This window comes from Oryza glaberrima, chromosome 12 (genome assembly GCF_000147395.1).
Source record: "Oryza glaberrima chromosome 12, OglaRS2, whole genome shotgun sequence".
In the NCBI taxonomy this organism is placed as follows: Eukaryota; Viridiplantae; Streptophyta; class Magnoliopsida; order Poales; family Poaceae; genus Oryza; species Oryza glaberrima.
In genome coordinates this window covers 6,430,451-6,453,730 of record NC_068337.1, presented here as the reverse complement: position 1 = coordinate 6,453,730, position 23,280 = coordinate 6,430,451, and the positions used below count along the sequence as shown (strand labels likewise).

The 23,280-nt window shown below is 40.3% G+C and overlaps 3 protein-coding genes across 6 annotated transcripts; 1 reads left to right on the top strand and 2 right to left on the bottom strand.

Moving 5' to 3' along the window:
* The first annotated feature begins 387 nt into the window (after positions 1-387).
* Positions 388-6,460, top strand: LOC127757181 (bZIP transcription factor 1-D-like). Of its 3 annotated transcripts, none has more exons than XM_052282631.1 (13): positions 388-610; positions 2,067-2,196; positions 2,304-2,372; positions 2,644-2,733; positions 3,781-3,864; positions 4,075-4,134; positions 4,205-4,395; positions 4,483-4,537; positions 4,682-4,721; positions 4,806-5,038; positions 5,646-5,723; positions 5,811-5,936; positions 6,014-6,460. In XM_052282631.1, exons 2-13 carry the CDS (start codon positions 2,140-2,142, stop codon positions 6,107-6,109), a joined length of 1,179 nt encoding a protein of 392 aa, XP_052138591.1. In that variant the 5' UTR covers positions 388-610; positions 2,067-2,139; the 3' UTR covers positions 6,110-6,460. The 3 variants fall into 3 exon arrangements, with proteins under 3 accessions (XP_052138591.1, XP_052138593.1, XP_052138592.1); XM_052282633.1 differs by having other exon boundaries at positions 391-610; positions 2,647-2,733; XM_052282632.1 differs by lacking the exon at positions 388-610 and adding an exon at positions 730-748.
* Positions 6,461-7,072: 612 nt separating this feature from the next.
* LOC127757182 (FAS1 domain-containing protein SELMODRAFT_448915-like) lies at positions 7,073-8,159 on the bottom strand. The gene has a single exon (XM_052282634.1). It carries the CDS (start codon positions 8,157-8,159, stop codon positions 7,428-7,430), a length of 732 nt encoding a protein of 243 aa, XP_052138594.1. The 3' UTR covers positions 7,073-7,427.
* Positions 8,160-11,054: 2,895 nt separating this feature from the next.
* LOC127757180 (MAG2-interacting protein 2) lies at positions 11,055-23,109 on the bottom strand. 2 transcript variants are annotated; one of them, XM_052282628.1, is made up of 11 exons: positions 22,909-23,109; positions 22,475-22,538; positions 22,185-22,373; positions 21,237-21,432; positions 20,909-21,135; positions 19,728-20,685; positions 16,276-17,479; positions 15,707-16,066; positions 14,388-15,618; positions 13,984-14,249; positions 11,055-13,849 (listed from the first exon to the last, which is right to left on the bottom strand). In XM_052282628.1, exons 1-11 carry the CDS (start codon positions 22,975-22,977, stop codon positions 11,252-11,254), a joined length of 7,362 nt encoding a protein of 2,453 aa, XP_052138588.1. In that variant the 5' UTR covers positions 22,978-23,109; the 3' UTR covers positions 11,055-11,251. The 2 variants fall into 2 exon arrangements, with proteins under 2 accessions (XP_052138588.1, XP_052138589.1); XM_052282629.1 differs by lacking the exons at positions 22,475-22,538; positions 22,909-23,109 and having other exon boundaries at positions 21,237-21,422; positions 22,185-22,332.
* Between the last annotated feature and the right edge of the window lie 171 nt (positions 23,110-23,280).

Below are 23,280 nucleotides of genomic sequence, written 5' to 3'. Positions count from 1 at the left end.
ATAATAGAGCTAATTATATGTATATATACACACTAGAAAATTATGAAACGGAGAAAGTACTGATCAGCGGGACTCAAAGGGCCCGGTCACGCCGAGATTCCCTCCCAACCCGGCCCATATCATCAATCCGGCCCAAAAATCGACCCACAGCCAAGCCTCGGCCCACCCCCAACACCCACACCCACACCCCCACGCGCCCACTCCGCCAAAAGCGAACCCAAGTGGATGGGTGAATGGACAGCGACGCGGACCAAAACCGAGGCAAAGGAAGGAAGCGCGCCCACCAACCAAACCCCGACCCATCCGCCCACCTAGCCTCACGCCCTAACCTAAGCCACGCTAGCCTAGCCTACCACTCCACTCCGCGTCCCCGCGAGACCCAGCCGCAACGCAACCCAACCCAACCCAACCCCGCCCTCGCGGCCTCGCCTCGTCGTCTTCCTCGCCTCGCCTCGCTGCCCCTAGCCTAGGCGTGCGCTACCAGCCAGCACAGGTGGTGATCTCATCATCCCCCGCCCGCCCGCGCGCGCGTTCGCGCTCCCCCGCCCCCACCACCCCAGATCCCGAGGCCCCGCTCCACCGCCCGCGGGATCGCGGGCCCCGACACAAGGTATCCGCCCCGAATCCCCCTCGCCGGATCTGGCCGCTGGTTTTCGCTTTTTTTTTTTTTTTGAATTCTGCCGCCTCCGCCGCCGCCGCGGGGAAGCTGCTGCTTGTGCCGGTGCGGCGGAATTCCGGTGGGGGTGTGGTAGGTCTAGATTTTGGTTGTGTGGAGGAGTTGGTGGTGGTTAGGGTTTAGGTGTGTGATTTGTGCGAGGTTGTTTGGTGTGCCGATTTGTTTTTGTTATTCTTTTTTTCGATTTTGATTTTGGGGTTGGGGGGTGCTTCGGTGGGGTAGTGGAGAGGGGAAAACCTGGGTAGAATGTCTTGAGGAGTGACGGCTACCTCGGGCCTCGCGCGGTGAGGAGAAGCTCTTTTTTAGGTTTTGAAATTTGGTTTGTTAGATCCCGAATCGAGGGAGCAACGGTTTGCTGGTATGAATATTGATGGTGGTTTTAGTTAGGTTATGTTGTGTTTCTGTTGATTAATGATGACTCTAACGTTGAAAAAATGCTTACAAGAGCTTGGTTGGAATGACGTAGTAGCTGTGATTTGAAATTTGAATAGTCTATTCCTTTTGGAGGGTTTACTAATGAGTATTGATGATGGTTTTAGTTAAGTTATGATCTGGGTTCCTGCAGATTAATGCTGCCTTTCTCCATAAACGCTACTTGTGACCGTAGTACATATGATTTGTAATTTACCTAGATTCAGTTCCTATACGAGGGATGTATTTTTATTAAGAATCTAATGTTTTACTACGATTGGATTTCGGTTAAGATTTTATACCCCCATGTCTTCTCAAATATTTTTATGCTGCTCTTTTGGGCTTTTGGTTCTGGAGCTATCCTGATGTATTTAAGTGTTACATTTTGGGGTTCATCTGAGCTGCAGTACCCATCCCATCTCACTGTTAGCAAATTTTTGGTTTCCAGGGATTTCTGTTTTCTCTATTATTTACGTTCCATAAGTGGTAGCTGTAATGTGGAATTAATTTAAACTTAAAGTTTTTGATCTCCGGATTTTGGTACATTATATTGTACCATAGTACCATTAAGGTAACTGGGTTTACATGTTCAGGAGAGTTTCAAAGGAGAAAGGATTTTGCTAAACAATGTTTTGATTGGGCTATTGATACAGTAGGTCAACCACTAACAGTTGCTTAGATTGTGTTACTACTTATAGGAACATCTCTAACCATGTGACCAATGCTTTATACTAGAAGACTGGTATTCCATGTTATCATGTGATTGTGTGGCTAGTAGAAGGATTTGTACTTTTAGTACATAATTTGAGATACTTGAGGTTACTGTGCAATAGTAGATATCTTGGAAGGTATTTTAGTCCACCATGGTTGTCGGAAGAATTTGAGGTCCTGCGATAGATGTTTTCTTGGGAAAATGGTCCTACCAATAGATTTGAAGAAGTAATTTAGCTTACTCGCGCTCTTTGTATTGCCAATTCAGATTTTGCTTAATGCTACTTTATGCGTGTGTGGATAATGGAGTAATCACTGCTCTGTGTATCTGAGCTCACACCATGGGTAGCAGTGGCGCAGACGCACCGACTAAGACAAGCAAGGCATCTGCACCTCAGGTTTTGGAATACATGCCTGACAACATAATCTCTGTACCAAAAGATATATATGAACACTTCATTCCTAAAAAGCTGTTTCTTTTTTCATTTCTTTGTTTTAATAATAGGAGCAACAGCCACCTGCTAGTTCAAGCACTGCAACACCGGCTGTTTACCCAGATTGGGCCAACTTTCAGGTGAGCAGGCATTTTTCTCTGTTTAGGTGATTGGTAACTTGGCACTGATGCCACCTTGGGGTGCAACAAATTGGGGAAATAAATATGTAGTGCCTTAATATTTAATACTCCATCTGGTTGCTATATTTTGGGACAGAGGGAGTAGCAAACTAGCAATTACAGTCTCTAATGCTTAATGGATAAAAAATGACATTATCTCAGATTGCAGTTCTCATAGCATGCGACAGATTTAGAAAGATAGTATGTTATGTACTCACTCTCCTTTTTTTAGCAGGGATATCCTCCAATTCCACCACATGGCTTCTTTCCATCACCTGTGGCATCAAGCCCACAGGGTCATCCTTACATGTGGGGAGCTCAGGTTAGGTTTCCTTTTGTTTAAATAACAGTGGGGACTACTCCTGTACTCCCCACTGTTATTTTTTCCTTTTTCATGTTGGAAATGATCTCTCAGAATGTCTGAAGGTATTCAAAACTCTGATGGGGGAGAATCATGTAGATCAAACTTCTAACTATGTGATTTGATTTGTTTGAACAAGTTGTCTAGAATAGAGAATTCTTTATATGCCACCGGAAATACCAGCTTGCTTTCATATGCATTACTTGAACTATGCCCTCATATGCCACTGGTTTAATTTTCCATGCCCTGTTATGCTACTCGCCCACTCCTGTTGCTTAATCTCAGAAAGCCATGTAGCATGGCCTTCTTTTCTCCTAAATGGCAAAAAGTGCATTGATCCCATGGAGTATCAGTCCCACCACTGCTGCAACTTCCTCTCTAGCTCTCCATGGTGGGGGCAACCTTGTCCTTTCTGACCTCGTCTCCATACTCCAGTGCCCCCAGTCCCATGACCTAACCATGGGCATGCACTGAACTGAAGAGCTCGGCTGCTTGGGCTTCTTTGGCCATTCTCAATTTTTTGCAGTGGGCCCCACAGACTGAACTGAAGAGCTTCAATCAATCCAAACTTGTGCCAAGGCTACAGTGTGTTTGGATTATCTTTTAACAAAATTAACAGGACGTTCACAGGATTGCTAGATAAGCAAACAAGATTGAGAATAAATGGCAAATAAGAAAATGGCAACTTTCACTGGCAAATAAGTAGACCTAGTAACTTTGTGCATCAAATATAGAAATGGTAGCATGCATGCTCGGCTACCGGTGATATGACAATTTTGGTGTGAATGATACATGGTTGGTAACTATAGTATGTTTAAAGAACTGCCAGTTGGATGTTGGTTTGCCAGGATATAGATATGCACAGCAGGCCATTGAACACTCTTTAGTTAGCTTTCTCTACAATGTTGAACTATTCATCTGGATGATGCTTCTTTATTTTACATAGATTCATTTGATGAAATAATATAGATTTGTTTTGTTCTCATTTTTCCTTTCACTCTTTTACAGCCTATGATACCACCATATGGAACCCCACCACCACCATATGTCATGTATCCTCCAGGAGTATATGCTCACCCATCTATGCCTCCGGTATGTTCCACAGATTGCTGTAATTTATTATATTCTTGTCTGTAAAAAGCACAATTGGTAGTCTCAAAATAATATTGCTACCTCCGTCCCAAAATATAAAGGATTTTGCCCATGTTTATAAGGCAGAATCCCTTATATTTTGGGATGGATGTAGTACTAAATATCATTGCTGAGATTTGACTTTCGTTTTGTCATTGAACAATCCTGCAGGGCGCACACCCATTTACTCCATATGCCATGGCCTCTCCAAATGGCAATGCTGATCCTACTGTAAGACATGCCATATTTGATTCGAAAATTTCCTTTTTCTTGTGGAATCTAATGTTCCTTACCATTCCAGGGAACTACAACTACTGCTGCTGCTGCTGCTGCTGGCGGTGAGACGGATGGCAAATCCTCTGAAGGAAAAGAAAAAAGTCCCATTAAAAGATCTAAAGGAAGTTTAGGTAGCTTGAATATGATTACAGGGAAGAACTCTACTGAACATGGTAAAACCTCTGGGGCATCAGCTAATGGAGCCATTTCTCAAAGGTTTGTGCATTGTCACCTTAGCCAACAACAACAATCTTGTTTTAGAAACTTCTTGTGTCGGTAAAAGAATTTCTGCTTCTATTGCAGTGGGGAAAGTGGAAGTGAAAGTTCTAGTGAAGGAAGTGAAGCAAATTCTCAGAATGTAAGTTCTGCTCAGGCAGTTTTGTTCTTGGGGTTCAAATGCACATGGCCACATGTTTTACAATTTTTAGACAATTAATATACCATAAAGTTGCTATTGAACTGGTATAAGTAGTAATAACTTTGCATCATTATGTCTTTGTAGGATTCACATCACAAGGAAAGTGGACAAGAGCAAGATGGAGGTGTGCCTTTGAACATCTCTATGGTTGCTAGTGTTCCTTATTGCTCGGATTGAAACCTCTTAATTTTTCTTTGCATCCTGTCAGAGGTTCGAAGTTCCCAGAATGGTGTATCACGTTCACCATCCCAGGCAAAGTTGAATCAAACTATGGCAATCATGCCAATGACATCAAGTGGTCCAGTACCTGCTCCAACTACAAACTTGAACATAGGAATGGACTACTGGGCCAACACAGCTAGCTCCACTCCAGCAATACATGGTAAAGCAACCCCAACTGCAGCTCCAGGGTCTATGGTTCCAGGAGAGCAGTGGGTGCAGGTTTGTTCTATTAGCCCTTCCCTTCAAGAACCGTGCACTTGTAATATTTTCTTCCCGTTGTAGTATTCGCTGCTGTGCTTCATAAATGCTTTTCTCCACTTAGGGTTCCGTTAGCAACCCTCCATTAAGTACTATAGGATGAACAGTGCATTTATCGGTGTGGGATGGACGGAACCCTAATGGCGATGGCATTTATGGGACAAAATCGCTTGTACGATGACATTTTATGGAACTTGCACTCATTGATGGCATTTCTTGGATTTGGGTGTTTGTCAATGGCATTTCTTCTTAGGTACAGACATTCATCAGAAAAATCGTGGTGTTAGTATGGAGTATGAATTTCATAGGCGCATTTCAAGTTAAATTGATATATTACAACTTTTTATTCTTATTTGGGTGCTCTTCACCTCTAAAATTATGTATTTTCTATCTCAATCCTTTCATTTTGGCATGCCATCATTCAAAATAAGATGTTGAGTCCTTATATGAAATACAAAAACCATAGAAATGGCACTTAATCATCAACAATCCTATGGATACAAACATGAAGTTTTCAGTTTTTCTGGCAAATGGAGAAATTAGTCGTGTTGACTCTCCCATGATTCAGGATGAACGGGAACTCAAAAGGCAGAGAAGAAAACAATCCAACAGGGAGTCTGCTCGCAGATCTAGGTTGCGTAAGCAGGTATTTGTTTGTGCATTTCAAGCTATACTGGATAGAATTATCTTTTGTAGTGCCTTCAATTGATGAAGCCTAACTTAAATTCTGCAGGCTGAATGTGAGGAGTTGGCTCAACGTGCTGAAGTTTTAAAGCAAGAAAATGCTTCACTTAGAGATGAAGTGAACCGGATCAGAAAGGAGTATGATGAGCTTCTATCAAAGAATAGCTCATTAAAGGTTTGGTTTCTCATTCTTCGCTCTCTTGCTATTCTGAAATATATACTTTAACACTGTTTTTGTTTTTTGTTCTGTAGGAAAAACTTGAGGACAAACAACACAAAACTGATGAGGCAGGAGTTGACAATAAGCTGCAACATTCTGGTGATGACAGCCAGAAAAAAGGAAACTAATTGAGCTATCGTGCAATGCTCCTGAGCATAACCCTAACTAGATTATTGGCAGGCGCAACTGTAGTATTCGTATTAACTTCATACTTATTGCAGTTAATTGTTACCAGGTTGTGATAATGTTAATGCCAACTTTGTGTGGCTGGTTCCTGTTTCAGATCTGTCTTGGCTTATCTTTTAGAAGTCAAGATATGACTGGCAATGTAGGTTGTGACCCAGTTCACTGTATCTGTTAGAAATAGTTTATAAACTCATGTTTACAAATCTGTATTGTTGACTACTATTGTTATGTACACCTGAAGATGAACCAGTATTTTATATAAGATGCAGTCAGGTTGAACAGTTGGTTTTGCTTGTGCTGATGTCTAATTGTCTTATAAACTGTTTGCTTGCATCGGTATTGTTCCTGTGCATTTACTTTACTTGCTATAATTTACAAATAGAGAATCTTGTGTTCGTGGAAGAACTCAGAACTTTTCCAACCTTTGAATAAATTTTGTAGTTTTGTTTTACTGACTCTTTTCCCTATTGTTTCTTCCATCGAGACTGAGCTTTGCTTAGGCTACGGTAAATAGGGAAGCAGTGCTCAGAAGCATTGTAACTAAGCACATAAATTTATTGTCTGTGCTAGTATTTGTTTCAGCTTTTATATTGTTTCTGATCAGATGTTTGTTTAGCTTTTAGCATGATTAATGGCCGTGTTTAATTGTGTACAGGAAGACAGTTCTGGGGTTAAATTTCTCATACAAGAGCTGTGCATAGAGCCATACACCATAGGTATGGATGTTCCACAGGTTGTTAATACTTTCTGTTTCTATTATATTATCATAAAACTTTTGTCTAACATGGAGCTATTCATTCAATCATTCCAGTTTAATTTGGGCTGGCCAACACATTGATCTTCAGCAAATGCATGGGAAGCTGCTGAAGGCTGGCAAATTTGGGTTGATGCTGCTCCAGGTTGGTCAGACCTGCTTTTGGAAACCTACTCAATAGTCTAACTAATCTTGTTGTTATAATTGATCTTACTGTGTTATGCATGATAATAATCATAGGAACAGAAATAACTTAAAACTCTTAAGGCTTGATTTCCATCTTGCTAATTTTTCCCATCGTACAAAAAAGGAAAATATAATCGCTTTTCTAATAAAGAACAGTGATCAAATGAATTAACAAATATTTGAAGCTTTTCCTCTAAATACCAAATAGGTATAGATCAGAAAAAGATGTGAAGGCATGTTCAGACAAAAAACTACTAGCTTGCATTAGCTTTCCCTGAATAGAGATGCATCCATTGAACTGTATGTCCATGGATCCAAACTTAGAAAATGGAAAAGACTAACACTAAGATTAGTGTAGTATAAGAAGATGCAATTTGTGACGTGGAAGTGTCTGAACTTTGAGGGCTTTCTGCTGCAGGTTGCAGGGATGGACTTGTGGCAGAACTCATGTTGGGAGAGGTTAGCGAAGACGTCTCCAAGGACCGGTTTGCCCCTGAAGCTGGTCCAGGTGCTGCAGTTGCTGGAGCAAGGTGGCCAGGGCAAGCTGACCCTTTTCCTCTTGGTACTATTGGCCTTATAACTCCATTGATTCCATGGCACCTGAACAAATCTCCTACGCGGCAGACGTCAGGACTGATGAGCTCAATATTGTTGAAGTAGATCTTCTGGTGCTTCACATTGGTTATTGTGATTGTCTGGCTCGAATGGGCTGTGGGAACTATTGTTGCGTTGGGAAGCTTGATGAGGTCGTCGAACATGAGCGGAGCCGGGATGGAATGCCTTGACAGGAACTCCATCACTTGGCTCTCCGGGATGGTTGCAGTTGACAGCATCCTGTCGTTGGGCATCAGGAAGGTGGTGTTGTGTGGGATCTTCTCCTGCACCATCCTGATGAGCATGACGAAGGTGAAGTAGCGGGCTCGCTGCATCTCCTGTGCAGTGGAGGCGATGTCGCCATTGCCCACCACCGCCAATGGGGAAGGCGTAGCAGCGACGTTAGAGCCTGACACTACGAGGGCAATGAGCAGGCTAGCAGCAAGGAAGGAAGCCATGGGGGGTAAGTGGTAGCAAGAGGTACGAGCTCAGATCTTGTATTGTATTACTAGCTCCTTGCTGCCATCAGGCTGCCATGCTTTATTCTTGTTAAGATTGTGGGGGTTGGAGATGGATGGGGGTGTGCTGCTGCTGCTGCTTGTGCCTGCATGCATGCTTATTACCTGCGTGAACTACTCTGTTGCATTTCAGGCTTTGAGCATGTTTGAACTACTACATGGTTTGGTTCATTCGGTAGTTGAGGGAGCGTTAACTGTTCGGAGCGTTAACTGTTCTTTTCCCGTATGCTTATACTGGGCCTGGGCGTTAATCTAATACTACTGGATGAAAAACTCCATGCATTGCTGCTTGAAGTTACATGACAAAATGACATGCTTTGTTTTGTAGCTAGACAGTGACTTCTGATTTGTACTATTTACATCTTAGATCGATCACCCTAAGGTTATAAATATCTGAGGTGGGTATAGTTTCATAAGAGAAGAAACAATTTGCACCTTAGATTTATCATCCAAGGGTTAAAAATAATTTAGGTGACATCTACTTCATGAGGAGAGAATTGTTAGTATTAACTACACCTACCTAAGTGGGGTGCAATGCAATTGTACTCCTAGTCTGTAGAATTGTTGAACTGCCTATCAAAGTTTGAAGACTATATGCTGCCCTGTTTCCAATGGACTGGACTTTTGTGAATATTTACTCTACTTTTTAAGTTGCTTTGCTCTTCTTCGAAGGGCTTGTTCACCTTGCTACCATTTTCAACCTTACCCTTTTTTTTTTTTGTAAAGTTACCAAAAAAGTGGTTATATTTAGTTTGTTGCTAAATTTTAGTAAGCACATGAAATCTTGCCGAAATTTGGCAACCTTGCCAAAATTTTGTCTACTTTACTAAAATTTGGCAATGCTAAAACTTGGTAAGGTTGAAAAAGATAGCAAAGTGAACAAGCCCTAAATTCTTGAAGAGTCAGGTGCAAGGCAAAATAAAAAAAAAGTTTGTGAACAGGATGCTTCCCGGCATCTGAGCCGTCTATACGTGCAGTGAGCAAGTGACATAGAACATCACCTGTCACGCAAAGGACGGAAGGAAGGAGCAGCCGATCAGGTTCACGTGCATCGCGAGCATTTTTCATGCGGCTCTTTTCAATATGGGTGCATCACTGTAAAATCCCAGATTTGTTGCAGGTACGAATTAGGGTTTCCACAATTACAAGTTTAGGCATATATCGATCTCTCGAGAGGAAATTAGAGGGGGCAAAAAAAAGAGGTACCGTCGTAAAGATTGTTAATCACTTCTGAGAATTACACGCAAAATTTGGGTTTGTCACAACACGTTCGTTCCCAGCCCTTCCCAACTCCTCCTTGTTTTCCGCGTGCAGGTTTTTCAAAATGTTAAACAGTGTTTTTTTAAAAAAAAGTTTCTATACAAAAGTTGTTTTAAAAAATCATATTAATCTATTTTTTAAAAAAATAACTAAAACTTAATTAATTATATGCTAAATGCTACTTCGTTTTGCGTGCTGAGGAGTGAGGGTTCCCAACCCTCATTTTGTGTACATTTGAGTAAAGCATTTTGTGCATGACCCTAAACAAGAAAAACGCCAACAGATCAGAGGGTCGTGAAATAAGGGGGCAAATACTACGGAGACAACTCAAAGTTCAGTAATCCTTTTTCATAAAAAAATGAATACTACCATCTATCTTAAACTATAGCAATCTATGATCAAATAGAGCATGTTCTATTCCCCACACCAACACACGCCACCAAACTCTCTTATGTACAGATAATCATACAAAAACTTAACAAGAAACTCAAACTTTGTTTGCAAGAAATATAATTGGTAAATAGACAAAGGGAAGAGAGCAAAGGAATACTACTCTTGTCTGGAAATATAGAAACTTTTAACTACGAATCTGAACATACACTTGTAGATAAATCTATATTCATAGTTAAAAGTGGTTTTATTCTATAACAGAGGAAGTATCTCATAAACGAAAAGAAGTTGAGTTTTCTATTAAAAGTTTGTCTGATTGTCTATTATTATCTTATGTGAGATTTTCCAAAAGAGCCAAATTGTAGATCTCAAATCACAATGTCGGTTTCTGAAATACACTGTATACTAAACAAGAACGGTACTATACGTACTTACAAATCCAGTTCTCAAGATTCAGTCAGTGTGTCATGTACTACCTCTCTTTCTTCATGTATCTTTTACTATACGTTTGTAAAAGAAAATCTCTAAGATGTATCTTTTCCCTTTAAACAGAAGAAAAGGTGCAGGGAAGACCTAAGTAAAAAGATCAAATCCACCAAAATTTGTAGTCAGAAGACCTTTGTCTCCTCCACTGCGCCCTATGAACAGCTCATTTGGAATGCAAGAATTTCACCGGGATCAATTCATTTCCTCGAAAATTGGCCACCGGGTAGCTCTAGAATTGAAGAGTCGGAGTTGCAATGGCTATTGCCATCATAAGAGTCGGACAATGAAAATACTTCGGCCCCGTTCTTTTCGGTTTATACACTGTATTATTTAAGTGAAGTATTTATTCTATGTATTAAAAAAGGACCTACTATATTGTTTATACCACTTGTTCTGAGCTATTTGTAAAATTTATTTCTTAAAATTTAAATCTATATCTATAATCAAAGCGATAATCCACTCGATAATTTAAACTGAGATTTCGTTTGACTAGCGAATAAATACAGCAGTATTTTGAAGCGGCTCCCACGAAAGCCATTACTTCAGCCCTCAACGTGTCTGCCTGATCGCCAGCGTTTTGAAGCTGGCAGATCCCAATTTCAGACAATGTGCTTACGAATTACGATGAATAGAAATGTACAAATGAATATAAACAGGGTCTACATCCTACCTGTGCAACAAGGCTTGTCCTGTAAAAACTGATCAAGTAAAAGAACATGGTATTTCTTTTCCGGAAACATTCTGACAATGCTAGTTGAAATTCTGCAATAATTTCCCCCCCTAAAAAGTTTAAACTTTGCAATATTGACCTAGCTAACAGCTTATGTTACAGTTACACTGATAGTACACCACCTGCCTGTGTTGAGTTAAAATATTCACAAAACCTCGATGCACATCTACAAATCTTGGTTCGGAAGGGTTGCCAATGCAGCTTGCACAAGAGAAACCAAGTTTGATCGTAAAGTGGAGAGAGCATGGCTTACAGACAGTTTATTGTCAGTAAGAAAAACATCGGTTCCTCCCAATTGCTGAGCTTGAACAATCTGACCATTCAGGTATCGTCGCACGCTGGCCTCCGTGACATCCATCAGGCCAAGGGATGGGTGGGTGTGCATCCATCTGGAGATGACAAAGCCAGCCAGTAGATATTGGCCCCTGAGCACCAGTTCAGATATGAAACTAGGAAACAAGACCCTAGCAAACAGTAGAGATTTATTTGTCTTGGATGTCCCTGGTGCATTCGCTTCATCGTTCCACTTTACAAGGAGATCGTTCTGCGATGACCTAGCAAGATGTCCGACAAGATGACATATGTGAGAGAACAATTTTGAGTATTCCACTTCGGTCACGATTCTCTGCAGGACTCCAGATGACAAAACCAAGGCCAGCAGCTCATGATCGTCAGCATTTGATGAGGTGGACACTGTTCCTTCCCTCATTTTTGCTTCAACCATCTGCAGGCACCGCAACCTTGTAGTTTCATAAGGGAGAAGCAGCATGATTTTGAGAGCCATCAACGGTTCCATTGCAGATATGAGTTCAAGTAACCGGTTTGCTTCATCATCCTCGATTAACATGCTATTTCTGGATGATGCTCGGTCCAGAAGTTCAATTACCTTATGTGGTTCACCAAGCTCAACTAGTTTTCTGATAATCTCCATCCAACAAGTGTGGAGGGGATCAACAGATAATGAGGTTCTACCGTGCTTTTTCGTTGGACTCTCTAACTCTTCTGGTAGGGCCTCCCAGCCATCATCCCAATCATCACTCCAATCATTGGTTTCTTTTGGTGATTCTTGAGGCGGAACATATTCTTCTTTGGAAGAGAACAATTGCTCCCACTCTTCTAAAACTGCTTCCATAACAGCAATAGTCTCAACAGAAGAAGCACTTTCTGACAAGTGCAAGAAGCAAGATACTGCAGAATCAAGAGTCCCCAGGTTGTCGGGTGTGATATTAGCATTAGGAAGAACTGTAGTGATCATCTGAGTAGATCTGAGGGCCACTAGGGTGCCTGTAATGCTGCTGGAGGGACTATTATTATCATCTGCTACGGAAGAACCTGTCCCAGGCTCATACCACAATTCCCATGGCTCAACCTGGGAAACCAGCTCATTTGGAAGGCTTTTGAGGTTTCTTCCTGTGATGCACTGCATCAGTTGCAGAGCATAGACCCTCAATTGGCTGTCTAGCTGCATGTTTTCAGAAAAGCTGATTAACTTCCCCCAAACACCAGATCTAATCATCTCAAGAGTGCCAGCGTGTTTCTCTGTTGATCGGCTCAGTGACGACAGCAATTTATGCAACAATATCTGAGACTCACTAGGACTCTTGATCAAATCTGACAAACAATCATCTAGAGTAGCACTGTAAAGCTCTAAGAGATCCAAAGGATTGCTTGGGTCTACACTCTCATTTTCCAATTGTTCCTGTCCTCCATGGTATACTTGAGCTACAGATTCAAAAGCACAGCCGGAAAGAATCATAGATCGACAAAAATATGAAATCTCCATCGGGATTTCATCACCAAGGCCAATTTTTACATACATGGAGATGGCATCCCAACCTTGACACACTGTTATCTTATCATCTACCAATAGCTGTCTGAAAACCCTCATGCAGTGAGATAACCTATTTGAATCCAAGTATTCTGCCCTTCCATATGGACAAGCATCCATTGACTCCACCGGTATGTCATCAATAAGTTTAATCCAAAGCATTACCAACACATCCAGAGGTTTCTTCCATGAAGGCTCCTGTGGATGGTTTCTTGTTAAGTCGCAATGAAAACATAGCATGCAATACCTTATAATGATGCATGAAATATCTGTAGCTGGAAGAACTTGGATGTATTCCTTGCAACTATCATAGTTCAACTCTATTTCAGAAAGGACCGCCTGCACCTTTTCAGAGTCTATGTTGTCTGATCTTGCTTCAGTGCGGCCTTCTAAAGATGCCAGCAAACCAAGAACATAATGCTTGTAAACACCTTGCCGTGATATGAGTCCCTTGGCCAGTACATCGACATACATACTCACGAGAGCTTGTACCATATCAGCCAGAGCTCTGACAGTTGAAGCATGGATATTCTTGCATACCTCTTCATTGAAATGCTCAAAGTTCAGATTATCCAATCCAGCTATGTTTTTGTAATTCAAGCCATCAATGAAAGATACTTTCTTGCACTCTTCAGCTAGGACCTTATAATACTGAAATGGTTCGAACTTATGTGTATGGACATGTTCAGGGTATGTCAACTCTATCTCACTTGACCTTTTCAGATATGAGTGGCATGCTGAAAGGATGTCATAAATGTAAGAGAGACGTTGCTTATTATAACCATTAATCTCTGGATAGACATCTGAATGTATCATATCAATCACACCCTTAGCTGAGTTGACAATATCATCACGGAATTCAGAAATTTCACTCAGAATATCATTGTTATCCCAAGACTCAGAGAGAAGAGCGCAGCCCAAAAATCGTAAAAGCACCTACAATCAATGAACAATATTTTGTGACATGAGAAATCTGTGGTGCAAGAAACTCAGCATGATGTTACAGAATAAATTAGTGCTGCACGTGTGTGTGTGTGTGTGTGTGTGTGTGTGTTAAGAGAGAGAGAGACCTCAGTTCGTCGCAAGCCATAGGTCTCAGCTATTTTTACTGCTTCCTTCAGTATATGTTTCTTCTCCAGCTTAACAGAATCAATAAAGGAGAAAAGAACATTTTTGATGTAATTGACATCACCAGACAAGAATCGAGATGTGTCGACATCAGGCAACACTTGTTTGAGCATCATTGCTTGATCAGCCAGTCGTCTCTCCTCCTCTAACTTTGCTTTCCACTCTCTCCAGAATGTGGCATTTGCTTCATCAATCTGGTCTAACTCATCTGACCAAAAGTAAAAGCAAGGACAATGAAAATGAGTTAATGATTAATGGCCATTGACACAATGCAACATTCAACTAGAGTGACTATCCACAGGAAAATCAGTGAATAAGTTCAGCATCTATCTTGGCATACACCTACCTGATTCGACTGAGGTAAATTTCTCATGGAATTTCTCAAGCAGCAGATTTCTCCTCTGCTCAGGAGTAGAGCATTCTTTCTTCAAACTGTTGAGCGAACTGTATGTCATTCCTAAATTCATAATGCTGCTAATTTCTTGAAAGCATTCTCGTTTCTTGAGCTCTTCCTCTATTATTTTCACTCCATTGAAAGGGTCCATGAGATTCAGAAGAATGGAACAGCCAAGAACATAGTCCTCTTCGTCAACAGGAGGCTCTATTACAGACTTTGCAAGAGACATGACTAGATCATCATTGGGAGAAAAGCCACTTACAGCCAACCAATGTATAATGCAATTTATTGCTTTTACTTTGGTTGAAAATTGATATCTCCTGATGGGATGGTCAGTCTTCAAAGACTGTTTTTTACCATCATGCTCTTCATCATTGGACAACTTCAAAAGCCATGGCAATTCCAATGCAGAGAAGGAAAAGAGTTTCCTGCTTTCTGCCAAAGAAGATTCCCACCTATATGCATCTTCATTTGACAAGTCTGTGCAAACTTTTGATAGCATTTGTTTAACAATCCCAACATGATCTATGCCTCTATCATCACTAATGTCTTCTCTCAGGTCAAGTATATCTTGCACACTTTGGACAGGAAGTGGTGTGATTGAAGAGCCATCAGTCGAGAAATTAGGAGGATTTGTACCAGTTGAAATCATTAATTGCTCAAATTTATCATGGACATCAAGCTCTTTCCAAGCATTCAATAATTCACCAACAGATTCTTCATCACAATGGCTGAGAGAGAAGCCCAACAGCTTGCCACGGGTACTTGTATCCAGATTATCGAGCTGAGGACCCCTAGCAATTGCAGCACATAAATCCCACACTGCACCATGACCCTTTTTAGTCAAAGTTAGACAGATATCAAAGGCTAGCTGAAGGTCGCCATTAACGACTGCTTCTCTGGCAATAGCCTCCTCCACAGCAGCTATTTCCTCTTCATTTTTCAACCCTAAAAGTTTTGCGACATCAGTAATCTCTTCAAAGTGAAGATATGCCCCTGTCTGACTTGTAATAACCATTCGGATGATCTCCATAGGATCCTTAATCTGTCTGAATTGAACAGGAAGGATAGTCACCCCTAGATAAGGAAGTCTGACAGTTAAAGCGTCAATTATATCCGTTTCTGCTTGAACACTTATACTATTAGGTAACAGGTTTAGGCATTCCCTGGCCTTCCATATCTGCAAATGTTTGTACAGTCCAGGTTAGCATTAATCAACAGACATACAAGATCAATATTTACTGAACAATTTAGTGACATTTACTTACTTCATTACAGGACAAAGTTGAAGCCGAGAAGAAATACTCCCTTGCAGCTTGGACAACAAGATTTTCAGCTTTTTCTATGGACAAAGAAACTGCACTTGTTCCTCCCAGATAGTTCCTGGCTAGTGAAAACTTACCAGCTTTTAGAAGCCCTCTAATAAATTCTACCAGCATAAATTCTGAATCAAGAAAAGGAAATGCCTTTTCTTGGAAATGTTTCAGATCACGCCACATGTTAGCCCACTCATTGTCTGATCGAACAGGTTGACGTCGACCAAATTTTGACAGGAGCAACCGTATAATTTGCTTTGCATTCTTCTCATCCAAGTGTGTGCTCAGGAAAAAATGTATTGGCTTTGGGACCTGCCAAAGTTGGACATGATTTTAAACAAATAACAATGTGAGTCACATCCAGCTATAGCAGACAAGTCACAATAAGAATAGGAATAACACTGCAGACTAGCTTTTTTTTTACTAAGGTGTTGCCAAAGCATTTAGCATTTTTGTAATTTTATGCATGTTTAACATTAGAGATTCAGAAACAGAATTTTTTGTTGAATAGGCATTAATACCTGATAATAAGCAAACAGTCTGCCAACTTCTACATGGCCTTCAGCAACTTTTAGCTTCTTCTCCAGCATATCAAGAGATTTGATATTATCAAGTTGGTAATTTATTGAATCATGAGAATAAGAATCCCCTGGAGAACTCAGACCAGATAAGATTCTAGTGCACACATATTGCATGTCATCAAAAGAAACCACACAAGTGCCAAGGGCTTGCTTAGCATCTTTGAAATTATAATCTTCTTCACTGGCCAACATAGATTTTTCTCGCTTCATCTTATGGTGCAACTTTGATAAAATTGATGACATGGTATTCCACTGGTTAGTTGCAGAGCATAGATAAATGCAGTGAACAGCTGTTTCTATCATTTCAGCAATATCCTTGAAAAGCCCATGAATTGGTGAGTCTCCACAACCATTTTCAAATACAGCCAAGCAAATGGAGAGCTCATTTTGAGAAGCAACCTCTTTCAGCCATCTAATCAGGTATGATTCTCTGTGTTTTTCTTCATTACTCAAACAGATCAAGTGTGATCTCTTTTTCATAAAAGGGATTGCCTTTTCTTCTAGTCGTTGGACAACTGTTCCTTCTTTGGCTCCTTTAAGGATGATTTTGAACTTCTCATAGTTAGGAAGATCTTCCCACATCGCAAGGTTCATTATAAACTCACTCAACTCGTCAGAATATACAACTTCATAAAGATATTTAATATCATCAAAAAATGGTTCCAACTCTACAATGCCCTTTTGGCATCCAAGCTCTATCATGGCAAGACAATTTTCCAGCTGTCCACTTAAGCAGTCAATGTCCCTTGCTCTGCTTTTGTACCACTCACAAAGTTCAGCAATCGATGGCCATGAAAAGCCAGCAGAATGCTTTAGAAGTAGTTCTGTTTTGAACTCTCCATTCTTCTCCAACTGATCAGAACAAGTGTTTATGAATGATGCCATTTGTTCGCATTCAACCCAGTCACCATCTCTTAAAATCACAACACTAGGAGGAGATTTCCCAGGTAGCAACTGACTATAACTCTGAACAGAAACAGTTTCTGGGATTGCAGACAAAATATGTAAAATGTCAAAAGATATAGTGTATGGATGACGCTTGAAGAGAAGATTAAGGGCGCCAATTTTGCCACTTTCAGCCAGAGCAACAGCAGTTTCCACAAGAGGCATCAAACGAAATTTTCTATATTCTACAGCTGAGAACCTGAAAAACAAGAAAATGACATTTAGCTAGAAAGCACAAGCAGCAAGCTGGTGATTCCAAGAAAGAGGGGAAACTGTACAATGATCAAACGTGCAATTAACACATTGAGGGCCCCTTTGAATCGCAAGATTGAGAAAACGTAGGAATAGGAAAAACGTAGGATTTTGATAGGAATGTAAGTGTAAAACATAGGATTGTAAAACGCAGGAAAAATACAGGAATGACCGTTTGATTGAACCGCAGGAAAAACACAGGAATTGGATGAGAGAGATAGACTCAAAGGGAAGTTACCAAGAGGTTCTAGCTCATGTAAATTTCCTCCAAAACTTGCATGGGAAGAGGCATTCCATAGGAATTTTATAGGATTTAATAGGATCCATTCCTTTGATTCAAAGGGCTATATAGGAAAAATTCCCATAGGAATAAAATCCTCTAGGCCCCCTTTGATTCAAAGGAAATTCATAGGAATTTTAGAGGATTTTTTTCCTATAGGAATTTTTCCTATATAGCCCTTTGAATCAAAGGAATGGATCCTATGAAATCCTATAAAATTCCTATGGAATGCCTCTTCCCATGCAAGTTTTGGAGGAAATTTAGGCCCCCTTTGATTCAAAGGAAATTCATAGGAATTTTAGGGGATTTCATTCCTATAGGAATTTTTCCTACAAAGCCCTTTGAATTAAAGGAATGAACCCTATGGAATCCTATAAAATTCCTATGGAATGCCTCTTCCCAAGTTTTGGAGGAATTTTAACAAGAGGTAGAACCTTATGGAAAAAATTGGAAAAAATCCTTTGAGTCTTTATCTCTCCTCAATTCCTGTGTTTTTCATGTGGTCCAATCAAACGGTCATTACTACATTATTCCTGTGTTTTGCAATCCTCTGTTTTACACTTACATTCCTGTCAGAATCCTATGTTTTTCCTATTCCTCCGTTTTTTCATTCTTGTGATTCAAAGGGGCCCTAACATGAGGTAGAACCTCTTGGTAACTTTCCTTTGAGTCTATCTCTCTTATCCAATTCCTGTGTTTTTCCTGCGGTTCAATCAAATGGTCATTCCTGTGTTTTTCCTGCGTTTTACAATCCTAAATTTTACACTTACATTCCTATCAAAATCCTATGTTTTTCCTATTCCTACGTTTTCTCAATCCTGCGATTCAAAGGGGCCCTAAAATTCCTATGAATTTCCTTTGAATCAAAGGGGGCCTGAGTAATTTTCCATGTGAGCAAATACTACTGGACCCTCAAGTTGGAAACTCATGCAAAAGGAATCACAAATCATTTACTTGGATGTTAACCACCTAATCCCTTCGAATTTTTCCTTAATGTGTATATAATTAAGAGACTTCTCGATGTTAACTTAACCTTGATAAGAAATATACTAATTACAACAGATTACAAATGCCGTTGAATTGATTGAATGATTAATGATAATATGGTATCATTACTCGAAATCACAACATGTTTCAGCCCTGAGATCCATATTCTATTCTACATAAAGAATTTGCAAATATCTCTTTTGCCATCGCCATCTTCACAACGTTATGATCATTATGCCCTTTTGAAATTTGGAAAATCATGAAAAATTAAATATAATTGTAACATATAATCAGGGATACTTTTGAATAAATCTTTTAAAATTTCATGATTTGCATTGAAGAACTTTGTCAGTGTTGAAAAAACACTGAGGAATACTGAAACATGCGGCGAAGTACACATTGTTTTCTAGATTTTTCTGAAAGGATACGTTGTATAAGAGACATTTCAATCTTCTACAGTTTTTTGGACAATAGAAGTATAACTTCCAGCCTCTGCACCAATTAAGGATGCACATAGCCATATTTTACATTACGTCCTCAAACATTTCAGAAACGTATTTTTTTCTATTGCTCAGCAATAAATAGTTTGGTTCTCTTTTTACTAGTCTATAGACTTTCTGGTAAATTTTCAATGATTATTGAAAGTCTATAAAGTCATAATTATCTCTGTGAGAAAAAGTATGCTGATGTATGAATAGAAAAGGAGAGCAGTGGCGAGAAAAAATATTTCTTCAAATTACTGCATTTGACTAGAAATGATCCATTCCTCCATGTTATGAAAGAAGTCGATTAATTAGATTAATATTTTTGTAGAAACTGATATAGCTTAAGAACTGCAGTGTAGTAGTAAATTTTTCAAATATATCATGAAGTTGATCTGATTGCATCTATATGTGTAAAGAAAATCATTATAATGGTCATAACATACCTTCCCATATTAATTCCCAAGAATGTCTCCAGCAAGTCATTATAACGCAACAAAAGAAGCCTAATGATGCGACTGTCCCATGCTGAGGTATCAATGCTGTTATCCAACTTTGAAAATTTGAAACGGTCTGTTATACGAAGGCCAAAAGAAAGTAGGGCTTTCAGAGCAATCTCTGTTGGTCCAACTTTGTTCAAACATTCTGACAATACAAATACTTGGTCTTTAATGTTTGCCAAGTATGTGTCTATATCATGAACATCTCCATCGGAGCTCAACCACTGTGCTTTAAGAACTTCATCCTTATCTAAATTATGCTTGCAGGCAAAATCCAAAGCTTCCTTGTATCGATTCCCTCTGATGAGAATAGAGTACTTTTCTGGGACTGTAATTTTGGAGAATGATATCAGGCTCCAAATTATTTTATCCATCTCGGAACGCTGATTATTTCTAGAAACATTTTGTAGGTTAGGCATAGAGTTACTATCCACCTCCTCAAATGTAGTGTTTCCTTCGTACCGGCTTGATTGCAAAATAAAAGTGTATCCTTCAACAGCTCTTGCCTTTTCCAGTTGTGGTGTAGATAGAACATGACCATCTTCTGAAACTACCCTGTTTCCACTGATGCTGTACATGTTAATGCTACCTTTTTCCTTTACCACCATCAGAATATTATCTGTCCACCAACTGATGTCCTTAACATCACTCAGTTGTGTACCATTCCTGGGAGGATGAAGTGAAGCAGAGCGTTTGTCATTAGCAAGTACAAAGATGTTGACAGAACCATTCAAATCCAATGTAGCAATATGCTTGCTCTGAGGTGAGATTCTGACTTTTGCAGATGAAGCAAAAGTTGCTTGGTCCTTAGGAGGAAAAAATGTCCCTTCCAACTGCAGACTTGGAAACGAAAGACTAAATTCCAGATTTCCGTTGAAGTGCAACACATATAGAAAACAAGCTCCTAAAACATCACATCAAAAATATTAGACACAACATAAACATTAGGCCAGTAGATCTTCATAAAACCAAAATGTGTTCATTCAAGATCAATATTTGATATCAAATGACTTGGTTATTACACAATTTTATTATGTATGCAGCACAAAATGCTATAAAGTACAGGGTTGACAACTGCTCATAGGGGTATTAGTAAAAACTAAAAACCAGTAAGAGCAAGGGTATACCAGAGGAGCCATTGGAGCTTAAAAAGGCATTTGGATTCCCAATTAAGACCACTAATGAATGATCCTGGTGATAATCAACGCATGATACACTATGTGGCAATTGAGGAGTCTTAGCTGATACCGCATCTTGAATCAATATGGCAACTTTTTGCAGGTTTGCTTCATGATCTTGCATGTAGTCAAATTTATGAACCATGCCATCACTTGTGAAAATGTAGAAACCCGGCCTACAAACATGTATACCGATATTAATAGTTACAGCCAAAGATAACAAAACTTGTGCATGAGCCCTTAAAGGGAAAAGTTATAACAACCAATTAAGGATCACCTCTCCGAGCTTGAGCCATCATGCACAACTATATTAACGATAGGATAAGACAGCTTCAACTGATTGCTTGTTCTCCTTGTTAATGCCTCTCCATTTTCTTTGATCAAATGAAGTGTGTTCAAGTCATCCACCACACCTAAAATGCCTTGAGCCTCCAGCCAAGCCCCATTTGTAAAAAAAGCCATCCTGTCATTATCTGACCAGAAAGAATTAGGAATCGTAATTTAAGTATTTGAACACAACAGTTTTGATGACTAGTAAATCTACATCAAAATCCAGTGCCATCTACTGCAGCACAACACACTGCATACTCTTATAATTTTTTCAAGAGATTCAAAAGAAATGCTAAGGAAGTAGACCGACAGTGCCTAGGATATGGCAGTAGTGGTTGCAAAAATATACTAAAAGGTAATTGCAAAATATCCAATAGATTAGTGAACTGATGATAGTAGATTTTTTCATATTTAAGTCATTCTCATTCCAATAGTCTTGCCACCCAAATTGTCACCAGTTTAGTCAGCAAAATTGGAGTTGACAGAAAATTTCATGTTTAACTACCAAAGTATATAGCAAGTAGCAACAACCAAGCTGGTATGGTAGAACTACATCTTGCATGATAGCAGCCACTACATTTGCTCCTGAAGTTATCTAATGATTTGCAACCTTGTAGGTTACCTGTCATAGTGTCATGGCCTACTGGTGTTATTAACATTACAAGCATGAAAAAGGCTAATGCCCAGGTCAAACAAGGACAACTTCAGAACCACCCATTTCATATACAATGGAATGTACTATGATCAGATACAAAAGAAGAAAGGGATAACTGAATACTCTCTAAAAGCATGAGAACCATTCCTTGCTTAGTAATCATTGCAGCATTTATGATTTCATCGCCAATGAGCGATACTTTAAAACTCAATGATGTGTAACAAGTAGAATGTTGCTTACTCGTATATACGCCACAAGGTGAAGCATACCCATCGCCCTTCCTCAAGACGGTTATGCGATTCCCAACAGCTACCCCCACATAGTCTGCGTTTCGTGAGACAAACAACAATGCTGCATTTATCCTGCTCCTCTTCTTACTCCAACCCAGTGCGCTGTTCCTAGTCCACCTCTCCTTGAGCTTGCTTACACCTAACAAGAAAAGTGGCAGTAGCTAGTGTTAGATGCATCGTCTCCTGGACAGATTTAGTGAATGATTTGATGCGAGTGCAAGAAGAGGGGAGGTGATGTACCCTGTAAAGAGAGATAGGAGAGAACTCCTCCTGCAGCACCACTTGTTCCAGTGATTTCTCCTTCCTGCCATTGCAAACAGTGAGGATAAAATACAAATTATAGCTCTGAGAACAATACAAATAAACATCAACATGGCTGCACATACAAATATCGTACAGTGAGTTAAAGAAAATTTGATCAAAATATTCCATAAAAATAGTAAATTAAGAAGTGTGAGTCAATGCGATGAACCCAGACAATATCCCCTCCTGAAAAGAAAAAAAAAAGTGCCGCCCCGCCCGTCCAAAATTATCGAAGTTCACAAGAAAATCCGAAACATGCCATGAACCCGTGAATCCCGTAGTACGGGTACTATCCCGCGATCGGATTCGAGGAGCCGCGCCTGTGAACGAGAGGAGGAGAGGAGAGGGGTCGGGCGTCTCGCGCAACTCACACGAGGGATTTCGTGGGATCCCGACGCGAGGCGGCGGATCTCGTACAGCGCTTCGTCCTCCCCGGCCATCCCCGCCGCCGCTACCGCCGACCACCGCCCGCCGCCGCTGCGCGCCTCGCAGCTGGAGATCTCTCCGGGGGTTGGGAGCTCCTGCTCGAGTCGAGGATTCGAGGAGTCTCCTCCTCTTTTTTTTTTTTTTCCTTTTTCTTTTCCTCTTCCCGGTGTGATGTTACGACAGGGATGAAGATGGGCTGGGACGGGCCGGGCCACCGACCAAATTTCCTGGGGAAAAGTACACCGAAGGTCCCTCAACTTGTCATCGAGTTACAAAATCGTCCCCCAACCACAAAATCAGATATGAAACATCCCTCA

Bases quoted from the DNA above. Each gene is read 5' to 3' on its own strand.
- LOC127757181 (XM_052282631.1), top strand. From the start codon at position 2,140: ATGGGTAGCAGTGGCGCAGACGCACCGACTAAGACAAGCAAGGCATCT. The intron at 2,734-3,780 runs GTTAGGTTTCCT...ACTCTTTTACAG, and splicing joins CTTACATGTGGGGAGCTCAG to CCTATGATACCACCATATGG. The intron at 4,135-4,204 runs GTAAGACATGCC...TTACCATTCCAG, and splicing joins ATGGCAATGCTGATCCTACT to GGAACTACAACTACTGCTGC.
- LOC127757182 (XM_052282634.1), bottom strand. From the start codon at position 8,159: ATGGCTTCCTTCCTTGCTGCTAGCCTGCTCATTGCCCTCGTAGTGTCA.
- LOC127757180 (XM_052282628.1), bottom strand. From the start codon at position 22,977: ATGGCCGGGGAGGACGAAGCGCTGTACGAGATCCGCCGCCTCGCGTCG. The intron at 21,136-21,236 runs GTGATCCTTAAT...ACATGTTTGTAG, and splicing joins GATGGCTCAAGCTCGGAGAG to GCCGGGTTTCTACATTTTCA. The intron at 20,686-20,908 runs GTATACCCTTGC...GTGATGTTTTAG, and splicing joins AAGCTCCAATGGCTCCTCTG to GAGCTTGTTTTCTATATGTG.